This window comes from Carlito syrichta, unplaced genomic scaffold, assembly GCF_000164805.1.
Source record: "Carlito syrichta isolate Samal-C Ts95f unplaced genomic scaffold, Tarsius_syrichta-2.0.1 Scaffold288977, whole genome shotgun sequence".
Classification (NCBI taxonomy): domain Eukaryota; kingdom Metazoa; phylum Chordata; class Mammalia; order Primates; family Tarsiidae; genus Carlito; species Carlito syrichta.
The window spans coordinates 1-13,195 of NW_007233073.1; the positions used below are offsets into that span (position 1 = coordinate 1).

A 13,195-nucleotide genomic window follows, 5' to 3' on the forward strand; every position below is an offset into this window, starting at 1 on the left:
TTTAAAACAGAAGAGAAAAGGAGGAGGAGGAATCGCTGGTGGCCTAACCCTGTTTTTAAGGGTTAGATTTTGAAACCCTGTTCTCAATTTCCTTTTTCTTGCTCAAAGTTGCCATTTAGCAGGATTGTCAGAGCATAGCCAATAAATGCACAGGGGGCTGGGATTTGGGAGTTAGGTTCACGGATCTCAAACTGTGAGAACAGCTGTGCTTCTTGTAGTTGAATGCTCATGTGGCCACGTGGAAGGAGCAAAGATTTTGCAAGCATTGTGAGACAATCTTGGTCACTGTGCTAGTGGTATTCCAGTTTACTAAGGCTAAGTTTTATTTCTGAAACCAGGACAGGCTCACTAGTGACACTCTAGCTGCAAAAGCAGCTGTATGCCTTGAGGCACAGAGAAAGCAAGATTTTGATTTTTTGCTAAGGATAAATATTCATTGCTGGGTCTAGGCCTATTTAGGGAATGTCAAACTTGAATAGTAGCTAAACTTCTGCTTTTAAAGTTTCACACTATCATAAAAGTGTTTGCAATAGGGTTGGGCCTAGTAGAGAGAACACAATATTACAGAAATAGATATTTCATTTGACCCCAGGGCCACTCATTCAGGAATCTCACAAACAATAATCTGCACCTCCCATGGGGTTATAGGCAACTAGTTGAAGATTTAGGATCCCAATTACCTCTCTCTTTGTCTCTTTTTTTTTGTTTTTTGAGTCGGGGGTCTCACTCTCACCCAGCTGGAGTGCAGTAGCACAATCATGGCTTACTGCAGCCTTGACCTCCTGGGCTAAGGTGATTCTTCTGCCACAGTCTCCTATATTTTTGTCTCATAATGCTTGCCTAGGCTGGTCTCGAACTCCTGTGCTTAAGCAAATCCTCTCGCCTGGGCCGTCCAAAATACTAGTATTAAGACATGAGCTGCAGCACTGGGCCTGATCTCTCTTTTCTTTTTTTTTTTTTTGAGTTGGAGTCTCACTCTGTCGCCCAGGCTGGAGTGCAGTGGCACACTGACGGCTACCACAACCTTGACCTGCTGGGCTCAGGCGATCATTCCACCTCAGCCTTCCAAATAGCTGGAACTACAGGTGCATGCTACCATGCCCAGCTAATTTTTTTGATTTATTGTAGAGATAAGGTCTCGCCAAGTTGCCCAGGCTGGTCTCGAGCACCTGCGCTCAGGTAATCCTCTTGCCTCGGCCTCCCAAAGTGTTGGGATTACAGGCTTGAGCCACCATGCTCAGCTCTTTCTTTTCTTATAAGCAATATAAACAAACATAATTCTCTTAATAATTCTTCTTTTGTATTTGACCTCCACAGTATTTTGGTTTATGTTTCTATCACTATATTCATCAGAGTCAAACACATACCATAATTGAGCATGAATCAGAAAGCAAGGGTATTATTTGATATATCTTTGTATTTTCTGAAGACTAGCACAAAGGAAGTCTTAACCTTTTCCCCATTTAACGTGAGAACACTCACTGGTGGTGCTTGTGGCTACAGCATTTACTCTGAGATTAAAAAAAAAAAGATGATTACAAATAAAGCATTTCCTTCTTCTTCTTCTTCTTCTTCTTCTTCTTCTTCTTCTTTTTCTTCTTCTTCTTCTTCTTCTTCTTCTTCTTCTTCTTCTTCTTCTTCCTCTTCCTCTTCCTCTTCCTCTTCTTCTTCTTCTTCTTTTCTTCTTCTTCTCCTCTCTCTGTTTCTCTCTCTCTTTTTTGTAATTCTCATTAGTATTAGAGACAAGTTCTGTTTAGAAATAACTCCAAGAACAGTTTTTATATTTCATTTTCACAATGAAAACCAGTCAGATTTGCTTCAGCCTCAAAGAGCATGTTTATGCAACATTAAATGTATGTGGCAGTGTGCTCTACTTTTACTCTAAACAGGTAAAGGGTTAATAAATATTTATTGAAGTAAATTATGAGACTTGCCCAAGATCACATTCATATCATATAATTCCCTACCCAACAATATTTCTATTGTTGCAAACACTTACTGTGATGAACTGAATGTCTTTGTCCCTCAAAATTTAGATGTTGAAGTGCTAATATGGTATTAGGAGGTGGGCCTTTGGGAAGCAATTAGACTTACATGAGGCCATGAGGATGAAGCTCCTATGACTGGGGATTAGTGACTTTATGAGAAGAGGAAGCAACATAAGAGCTTCCTCTTTCTGCCATGTCAAAACACAGCGAGAAAGAGAAAATGTCTGTAAGCCACAAAGAGGGCCCTCACCAGGAACTGAATCTGCCAGCACTTTGATCTTGGACTGCTCAGCTTCCAAAACCCTGAGAAATAATGTCTGTTGTTCAATTCACCTAGTCTACAGTATTTTGTTATAGTAACCTGAGCTGACTAAAAATCCTGTGTAATTATTTAGAAAATTTCCAAACTTTTCAAATAGTTTTTCATATAGACATATCTTATTTCTCAGAATAACTAAATCAAATATGCTTCTTATTTTAAACTCAGTTAGTTTATTCACTTAATTAGCACGATGCGTTAAGAGTTATACCCTAATGTAGGGTAATAATAGCTATTTATTACAACTTTCTCCCCAGGCAAAGATGATACAGTCTAAATAGGAAAGTAGTGGGTCTAATCTGGCTGCAGGTAAGGTAAGAATAAACAGCTCACTACATATTTGTACCCTCTCATCTTGATTTATAGATATGTATTTGATGACTAAATCTATTTTTTGCAACTACAAACAACTCTTGAAGGCTGCCATATTTGCTGCTTCCTCTAAGGTGTCATGAATAAGAATTGAATGTGTTTTGAACCACGAGGGCAGGTGCAGTAGACGGTTTTCAGAGACCTTTCTCGATGACTTCTCTTTTGGTCAGTCTCCACACAAGAGTGCCTTAGTGTGTAGACTTCCTGTAGCTATGTGTGTGCTATGGACCCTGCCCCATGTACATTCATGCTCCAGGAAACACCATTTTGTTATAGAGACAGGGAGTAAAGGAAATATATCTGCAGAGAGAGAATCACAAAGTATACAAGCAAAAAAAAGAAAAAGCAGACATGAGAGGCAGATGAAGAATTCTGCTGCTGAATCAGGCCTTCCTGAGCCCGACCCACTCATTCCTGCCCCTGAGCCTTATGACACATCCTGTGTCTTTACACTAAATTCTTTATTTTGATTAAGCCAGCTTGAGTGCTTTTTTTCCCAAAGTGTCTTCACCAACACATTAGGTGGCAAGTAGAGAACAGAAGGGTCACAGAATGTATAACAAAATCCAGGAAATCAAATCTCTAACAACAACTTTAAGAGGCTTGTTCCTGTGTTGGCATTGTGTGAACACACAGTGCTCCAGCCCACGTTTTAGGAAAATTAATAATAAAAAAATTCTTTTAAGTCACTGAAGGGCCTCTTATGCTACAGATTCTTTTTACCAAATCTAATGAAAAATCTTAAGGTGAAGGTTTATTTAGAGAGGGTGACGATTTCCTGCTTACATTAAGTTCTTTGAATCTCAATGCTAAAGCCACTGCTATTTCACTTAGCCATTGCTTGGCCACACATTCTAACTTATTTTAGGGCTTAAATGATTTCATGCAAAAACACTTCTTCTGAGGTTTGGTGTGCAACATCCTTATTTGCATGTAGCTAATAGATGTAAACCATGATTTTGATGATGCTGAGAATTATAGATACTCTTTAATAACCATGTATTTTGTATAGGTTTTGCATACAATGCTAGAAATTGGGATATAAAAATCAGGAATGACTAATATGTAAATCGCTAAGTTACTACACTATGTAATAATTGTAGTGTTGTTGAGGACAGTGTCTGAGTGACTAACCCTGATGGGACAGCAGGAAATACTTGTCTGACATTAAAAGTGTATGAGGTTGGCTAGCTTTGTCAGGCAGAGGGTGTGAAAATTCTTATGCTTTTGGGGAATAATGGGACTGCTCCCAAGAGCAGGGTGTGGAAGGGTGGGGACAGTGAAAAATTCAGCTTGGTATGGTAGTCTTTGAACATTGTCATTGAGTACTTCCTAAAATGATTTTGAGAAACCATGTATCTCCTTTTACACTTTTAACTTAATATCTAAAATTCTTATAAGTTTAATATTTCTAAAATATTTCATGTTGTACAAGTGCTTTAAACACAATTTCATGACATTTTTAAGATGCAAATTGAGCTTTATAAAATTATACAAATTATCTACCATCTAACCTAAAGGACAAAGCTAAATCAGACTTCTCTTTTTAGTAAATGTTTGACTTTATTGTTCAACTCATGTAGGTATGTTAAAATGTGTGCTAGTGCAATTATAGCTACTAATTGTGATTTTTAATTCTAAGGGAGAAGAAAGGAATGAGAAAGAGGGAGAAAAGAGAGAGGAAGAGAGAGGGAGAGAGGAAAGAGAGAAAGGAGAGACCCGGGAAAGGTTTATCTTCTGCTCCTCTTTTTCCGTATTGCTTATCTCAAATATCTTGTTAAATCATGAATCTCTTTTGGAAGGGGGCTTAATTTTCTGATTATCCCTCTGTTTGTCCCCCCAGAGGGTACTCCCTTCTTTCACAACAGCTTTAAGATAAAGAGGAGGGCATTTGAGCAAGAGGAAATGAGAAAGTAGGCACAGTATGCCTGATACACCTTCCTTAATCAGACTCCTTTCAGAAGAGAATATATGAAATTAGAGTATCTGCAAAATGATTCCCTAGGGCAGTTTGTGCTGTGAACCCTCACAAAGTATCTGAGGGCCAAGGGTAAGCGTCCTCTAGTCTGAAGACCCTGCTTAGAGTGAACTTTTGGCCATGCTTGGCCTGGTTCCTTTAGGTGACTGCCTCTCTCTTCATCCCACTTATGGGAACTTAATCATCTTGGCCTTGAGGGCAGGTGTGGAATGAGTGACTCAGGAGATCACTAACAAGATTGAAACAGTCTTGGGCTATTCTCAGTTTTGGCAGTCTGGGAAATAAAACCTTTGGTTTGGGGATTTAGGAAATCAGAAGAGAAAAATATCAGGGAGAGGGATGACAACAAAGTTAAATGAGAGGGTCAGAAACAAAAATATTACCTTGGACCTCATTGGCCTCTGTGAGGTAGTGGAGACTAAGACTTGGGTAACTGATGGATTGAGGTATTGCAACAACATAATAGTTAAAAAACATGAAATTGTTCCTACTGGATTTTTTCTTTTTTCTTTTTGCGATCATTCATTTCTTCTATAGTCTGTCAAACTCTTTTTTTCCTGGCCCTGTTCACATATCTTGGGCGAATTCCCTACATTTATGGTGACCTTTAATCATTAAAGCTTAGTCCAATCTACTCTAAAGCTGCAAAGAATACCACGTTCCAACCTCTATTTGTCTTCTGTCCTTTTGTTATTGCAAATTTGAAGTTTGTTCAAGGCTACTTCTCAGAGTAATGCAAAGGGTGAAGGTCATAATTTGGTTCTGAAGCACACCCCTCTCTTGCTATCAAGGCTTAGTTCTATGGTGTAGAAACAGAGAAAAGAGGAATACGGAAGTCAGAATCTCCTTTTGTAACTAGTTACCTGCCCAATGGGTTAGCATAGTTTTGACTTTTTCTGAGCTTCTCTGTTGTTGTGGCCTTCATAGTGATTGTGTGTGTATATGTGAAAAGCAATTTCACACCACTAAAAAAAAAAAAAAAAAAAAAAAAAAAACAGGCAGCCATGTCTACCTTTAGCCTAGCCCTGACTCCTGTGCCCTCTCTGGGAAAGGCATCACCTCACCTCAACTGGCAGCTGTTTGAACAACCCTACAACTCAAATGTATTTATCCAATGTATTCTCTGTGCTTCTTCTAGTGGACCAAAAGGAATAGCCAGGTTCTCCTCCACACCTTCTGAGGTCATGCATAACTGTATAATCCTCCCTCCCTCCTGTCCCTACTTTGTTCCCAAGTATATTATATTGTGGTCCTTTCAAGCCTTGCTGGCATAGAATACTCCAGTGACCATCTACTTACAAGATATAAAAATAACAAAATGCCTTTATGTCTGCCTTCCAAGAACACATATGTGAAACATTCCTAGAAACTTTTTCTCTACACTCTGCTTTAATGGATGCAACTCAGAAAGCAGAGTTTTCACTTTTTTGTCTAGGCATCACCAGTCTCAACTACTGACTCTCTTAGAGTTCTTTCTTTGGGTAGGGGTGGTGTTGGTAACTTCCTTCCCTTCTCCATTTCTTCAAAAAACTTCTTACCATATATACCGCATTATTACAAAGACAATGACTTCAAGGACCCCCATACTCTTTTCTGTCTAGTCTTCACCTTATACAGATTGGGGAGATAAAAGAGTGGATAGTGGCAAAAGAGATAGCTCTGCTTCCTTTTGTGAACCTTGAGGGGCTGTGTCTGACCCAATTATTGGTAGATTTTGGCAGGTCATTAAAATGTGTGGTACCTGGAGCCTTTTATTTGAAGGGTGTAGCCAATTTCACTCAATTCTTTGTGACACTTGTGCAAGAGGGGTTGTTATTGTCATATTAGAGTTCTGATGTGTTTTGATAGGACAATAAAAGTAGCCCTATCTGAGCTTTCCACCTCAAATAATGATACTCCCCTCTATTCCTGGGACTTCAAAGGTAGGCTCTGGTATATAGAAATGATACATTAGGGTCAAAGTAGCTAGAGATATAGGTGGAGAAGTCTAGCAATGGGTAAAAGGATGGTATCTGGAGCCTGGACAAAGTTTTCAGTAAGAGAGAGCTGACTTGAAGCCATTAATACCTAGATGGCATTTAAAACCTTGGAAATGAATGAAATCTCCCACGGAGAATGTGTAAAATAGAAAGGGAAGTGGATACAGAGGCAAACCCTGGGGTTTATAAATAAGTTATGGAAAGAAAGGGAAAGGGAAAATAGAGGTAGGGTTTGGCAAAGGAAGAAGATGAGAAGCAAAGTGGAAAGGAGTGTGTAAAATTGAAGAGAAATGACAGAATTAGAAGAGAGAAAGGTGAAGTGGCTCTGTCAGCCTATGGCATGATGCCACCAATATTTGCCTGAGGGGGTCTCTCAATAGCCCCCAAATCATAGGCTATGCAACATGAATTTGGAAAGGATGTGAAATTCAGGATACTTTCTGAGTGCTCTCACTAGCTATGTGAGTTATAAGCATCTGCAAAATGATTCTCCAAGACCTCAATTCTTGGCGACACTTGTACAAGAGGAGCTGTTATTGTCATATTAGAGTTCTGATGTGTTTTTATAGGACAATAAAAGCAGCTCTATCTGAACTTTCCACCTTCAACTAATGATGCTCCTCTTTATTGCTGGGACTTCAAAGGTAGGTTCCAGTATAAACAAGTGATACTTTAGGGTCCTTTACTTATATATGGTGATAGGTAACTTTATGTGCCACCTAGGCTAGGCAATGGTGCCCAGTTGTTTGGTCAAACACTAGTCTAGATGTTGCTGTGAAGGTATTATACAGATGTGAGTAACATTTATAGCTGATTGACTTTAAGTGAATTAGATGGCCCTCTATAATGTGGGTGGGTCTTAGGCAAAGGCTGAGGATTCCCTACAAAGAAGGAATTCTGTCTCAAGACTGCTAAGTAAAAACCCTGCCTAAATCCATCCAAGTTGCTGCAAAGTCCATATGTTTGTCTTTCTTTATGACTGCTTAATATTCCACAGAGGACCATATGTTCTCACTCATAAGCGGACCTTGAACAATTATAATACTATAAGAAAGGGATTGGGAGTAGCAGGAAACTGCCAGGGGAGGGAGATGGGATTGACATTTGAGGGAAACTGCTAGGAGAGGGAGGGGCATACCTCATCAACAAGGGCATCTGCATAATCAACGTTTGTATACCTAACCCTGAATTGTACCCCACATCTTTATAATTAAAAAAGAAAAAAACCCTGCCTAAGTTTCCAGCCTGCTGGTTTGCCCTGCAGATTTTGAACTCAAGATTGCAACATCACCTCTTACTTGGATTTCTAGTCTGCTGGTCTACCTTGCAAGTGTCAAGCATGCCATTTCCCACAACTGCATGAGACAATCTATATGTTTTGTTTGGTTTATGTTTGTCCGCTAGTTTTCAAACTCCTTAAAGTCTAGACTGCTTCTCATTCATGTTTGTATTTACATCGTCTGGCATATTTTAGGCATGTAAAAATTAATTAAAGAATTAATACATGGATATGATCATTATAGTAATGGATTAAAAATATTGTATCTCAGCTGGGCTCAGTGGCTCAGCCTGTAATCCCGCACCTTTGGGAGGCTGAGGTGAGTGGATTGCCTGAACCCGCGGGTTGGAGACCCGCCTGGGCAGCGAGACCTCATCTCTACAATAAATCAAAAAATCAGCCGGGCGTGGTAGCGCGTGCCTATAATTCCGGCTACTCGGAAGGCTGAGGCGGAAGGATCGCCGGAGCCCAGCAGGTCGAGGCTGCAGTGGCCGGGAGCGGCCACTGCACTCCAGTCTGGGCGACAGAGTGAGACTCCAACTCAAAAAAAAAAAAATCGTATGTTTTTTCTAATAAGCACCATAGTTCTATAGTAATTTTGCCTTCATTCACAATATCCAAATGGTGTCTGTTTATTAACACGATTGCAGGATAGAGATCTGAAATGAAGTTATCAGGCGGGACATAAAAGTCGACATCAAGGAAAATGGAAAAATCCTCCGTTGTTCTAAGACACATTGATGTCGTGGCAGACTTAAATTTCTGACTACAAACTCATATGTGCAAGAGATGATGCATTTTTTTTTGATTTCTGAAAAACGTTATTAAATCTTGTTGTAAATCCTTATCTTGCTGAATTTGTAAAAAAGTCAACCACTTTCGTTATTGGGGTGACCTGTAACATATTCTGATGATGGTAAGACAGGTGATACTTAGGAGGATTCCAGGCCTCTAAAGGGCTCTAAGGTGGGGAGGTCCTTGGAGTCCTGCAGGAGCCAGGCCTCAGAAGTTCCTTCATGAGGTGCGACAGCTCTCAGCCTCTGTTCTGTGCGTTGCTCAGAACGTGAAAGTCTTGGATGAAACACTGGTGCTAAGAGTTCTGCCTCCCTATGGTGGCCAAGAAAAGAACTCTGTGGTTTGGCTGCCTTCCCTAGGCATCACCAGAAATGGTAGGTCCAGCCTCTTATCTCTGTGGAGAATATCATGTTCTTTCTCTCTCTCTTTTTTTTTTTGAAGCCCTCAAAACTCCAGGCTTTTTTTTTTTTTAACTAAAAAAAAAGGAGAACAGTTATTGTTAGGTACCTCCTGCTTTCTGCCCAGTCAGAAAAATAAACCCATAAATTATGGAAACACTCAAGTTTCCTGCATGTAATACAGGATGAAAGGAAAATATAGCAGATGAAATGCTGCAGAAAATTGTTCTGCTCCTGTATATTTCATTCAACAACTAACGGCGTCACTTACCTTATTGGCCCTTTCCTGTAGGCCAGAAAACACAAGACCGCAACTGTGATATGGGACATCAGGAATGCTAATCCGATACCCAGGAGAGTCCATATATCTGGGATTTCAAACCAGTGAAAAAGATAAATATGCAGCGAAAAATATGAGAGATCCCAAAATCAAGTCATTTGTTTAGTCATAATGTCACCTACTGTTCTGAGTGTATGTGAAGTCTGTAGCAGGAGAATTAAACTTGATATGACATCGATTTCCTTTCCATCCTTGTCCACATCTGGAAATGAGATCAAATGAGAGAGTTGGAAAAACAAAACAAAACAAGCCAAAACATTTTTGAGCAGAATTGTCATGGGATAAAATGATGATTACCAATAAACAATGAGATACCAGGAATGTGGGTAACTTTGATAAGAAACCAAAGATGTTAAGCCAAAAAGAAAACAATATTAAATTTTATCATTTTCATATTATTATGTAAGATGATGTTTTCTCAATATTTATCAACTTCTTGACTTTATAAGGTGGGACTATGGTTTCCACATGCGCCTTTTTTGTTGTTGTTGTTCTCAAAAAATTGGCTCATTTTTCACCAGTGTCCAATATTACTTTACATTTATCATTTTTCTAAAACCCAAAGAGCGAACACATTTTTCAATTATGAGCAGACTGAAGTTCCTGCAGATAACCAACAGAGCATATTCAAATTATAGACTAACATAAACCAGAGAACACATTTATTTCTCCTTACAAACAAGCAGGCTTCATGGGCTTAGATTTAAAATCAGATTAATAATCTTACTTTGTTGGAGCTGGGAAAATCTCAGATACCTATTAAGATTCCATTGCTTTTATTTTGTTTAGAAACATTCAAGATGAAACTTGTAACATTGGTATGAATGGTCTTCAGAAAGTTCAGAATAGGAGTGTACCTTGTGCCTCTAAAGGAGATGAGGTTTATTTCTAAGCAGCACTTGTGACAGAATTTTTCTGGCAGTATATGGTTGCATATGGGTGTGAAATCTTATGTACACAGGCTTGTTTACCAGAAATAACAAGATGGGTTGTTAATTATGATAGAATTGGTTGAATTTTCTGCCAAATTCCCAGTATGTGCTACAAAATAGGATTAAAAACTAGCTTTTGAATGTGTGTTCAAAAGTTGTGTATTATAAGCAATGATTCTTCAGCATACACTTATTGTATTTTCTCTCAATCTCTCTTTTAAATTTGAAAATTTATATGCTGAAAAGCAATTCCTTCACAAAACCAATCATCTTCTTTAAACATAAAAAGCTTAGAAGTTCAAGAGGACCTATTAGAATACTTTCCTTTCTTTAGTGAATATTCTTTAAAAAGTAAAAATGGAAGACAATTTGATTGCTTTAATGTTTCTGAAATTCAAATAAAATAAATTAGAATTACTGAAGATTGGAGTATCTAGTTTCCATTCTCATAACTCTTAAGATGCATTCCTTGCCAGTTCTCTTTTGACTGTGTGAATCCTGTCAATACATTTTGAAATGGGAGTAGAGACTATTGAGATTCTAAAATTATATAATGAATTTTATAACTTAAAACAACTATTGTCAATAAACCTAAATACAAATGAATAAATTTTTCCTTACAGCAAATTTGTAATCTTCACACGAAATTGATTGCCAAATCACCAATTTCTTCTCAATTTTTTTTCCTTTAAAGATACACACTTGATGTTTATCAAATTAAAAACAATATATGAGGGCTGACAATTACGTTTGGGAACCTGCCACCATGCGATTTCGTTGGCAGCACTGTACAAACAACTCAGTGAGGTTTCATAACCTTGGTGTATCAGTGTGTCACAGCTTTGCTCATGTTGATGTGTGGCAGTGTCTTGCTGAGTGGCATTCATTATTGCTGTTGCATGTTTTTATGTGCTGTCTTGAGAATGTTGGAGTTTGAATTAGAATAATGAAAAAACATTAAGTTTTTGGTTAAACTTGGCAAGAGTGGAAGTGAAATCAGGAACATGTTAGTTCGAGTTTATGGGGTCAATGCCATGAAGAAAATGGCAGTGTACAAATGTATTACATCTTTTTCTGAGGGGAGAGAAAGCGTCACTGAGGCAGAGAGGTCAGAACTGCCAGTAATGAGAAGAACTGATGAAAACATTGCAAATAATCATTGAACTGTGCATCAAAATCGTCAGCTGACTGTAAAGTAGTGAACCAAATAAACGTTGATAAAGAAACAGAAAAATCTTAACTGCAAATCTTGGCATGAGAAAGGTGTGTGCAAAAATGGCTCCAAAGGAGCTCTTGCATCACGACAATGCAGCAGCTCACACAGCACTGTCTGTGAGGGAGTTTTTAGCCAGTAAACAAACAACTGTATTGGAACACCCTTTCTACTCACCTGAACTGGCCCCCAGTGACTTTTTTCTTTACCCAAAGATAAAGGAAATATTGAAAGGAAGACATTTTGATGATATTCAGTACATCAAGGATAATATAACGATAGCTCTGATGCCATTAGAAAGCAGTTCCAAAATCCCTTTGACAGGTGGACTAGGTGCTGGTGTCAGTGCATAGCTACCCAACAGGAGTACTTCTAAAGTGACCATAATGATATTCAGCACTGAGGTATATAGCGCTTTTTCTAGGATGAGTCTGTAAACTTCATCGCCATACTTTGTATGCTTGAAGTAAGAATAAAATCATGCCCAGATGTATTTGAACAAAAATTCACCCTCATATGCAATTCTGTCCTCTTGAGGTAACTAAAGTATATCTCCTACTACTTTCTCATGGAATACACATGTATGCATATACATACAAGTATGTATGTATAGGTTTTTTGTGTGTTTTTTCAGTAATAGAAGAAGCAAATATATCTCTCTGCAAATAGTTTTCTCAACAATGCATCATGGACTTCTTTCTTAAATTCAGGAGTCTGTACTTGGCATAGACATTTAATTTTCAGAAAATATCATATCATGTATATATGTGTGTATATGTGTGTGTATATATACACACACATATATTTTTATATATATACAATTTTAGTTCAAACTTTTAGTTGTTCTTCTCTCTTCACCCCACAATATAGGGTAGTTGGGAAGAGGAAAAGGAGGGAACTTTGCTGGGTTGCAGAAAGACGCAAGTAAGAATATTTAACATACATTTTCATCTTTGTCAGATTAAACCACCTCTAAGGATAATCCAGTGTATTTATGGCAATCTGATCCCTAGACTGCTTTAAAATCTTTTTGGAAGGGGTGGGTTCTCAACCCTTGTACTGGCAAGCCAAGAACAGCATTAATATCATGCTAGAATGGTGCACTGATATTCCATCCATCCTTTGAGCAACAATAGTAAAAGACGTTTCTCTCTTGCCGAGCTCATGAGTACTGGGGCTGGAAGAGAAAGTAGAAAATCCAGTCTATGCTAACTTCAGTTTGGTGGACTCATATCATCCAAGCTGACCGTAAATTGCTATTAAAAATCATTGAGGTGTTTTAAAAAGAAAAATAACACAGTATCATTTTTCACATGGAATGTGGGTAGAGAAGCTTAGATATATCATACGTTTATTCATTTCTCAACAGTAAATCAGCAAGATCAGTATAACAAATGAATAAGTGAATGTTTAATCCTGATGGAATAAAGCAAGCATTTTAAAAAAACTGTGTGGTGCTTGGAGCGAACAGTAAAGCTCTTGTGGGGAGAAATAGGAGAGGGAAATTGGATGAGATGTGGGAGATGGCATTCTGTGTGCTGTGACTAGGCTGATGCCAACCAGAGAAGACCAATACAGTTGGGAACATTCTGGGCACAGCCA

The 13,195-nt window shown here is 38.4% G+C and overlaps 1 protein-coding gene across 1 annotated transcript in view; it reads right to left on the reverse strand.

Moving 5' to 3' along the window:
- Positions 1 to 9,379: 9,379 nt before the first annotated feature.
- MALRD1 (MAM and LDL receptor class A domain containing 1) overlaps positions 9,380 to 13,195 on the reverse strand; it is a gene marked incomplete at both ends in the record, with an annotated part of 488,577 nt that continues 484,761 nt past the window's right edge. The window contains 2 exons of the mRNA XM_008054043.1: positions 9,380 to 9,476; positions 9,571 to 9,650. Of these exons, the coding sequence (XP_008052234.1) occupies positions 9,380 to 9,476; positions 9,571 to 9,650 (177 nt within the window). The remainder of the gene's footprint in view (positions 9,477 to 9,570; positions 9,651 to 13,195) is intronic.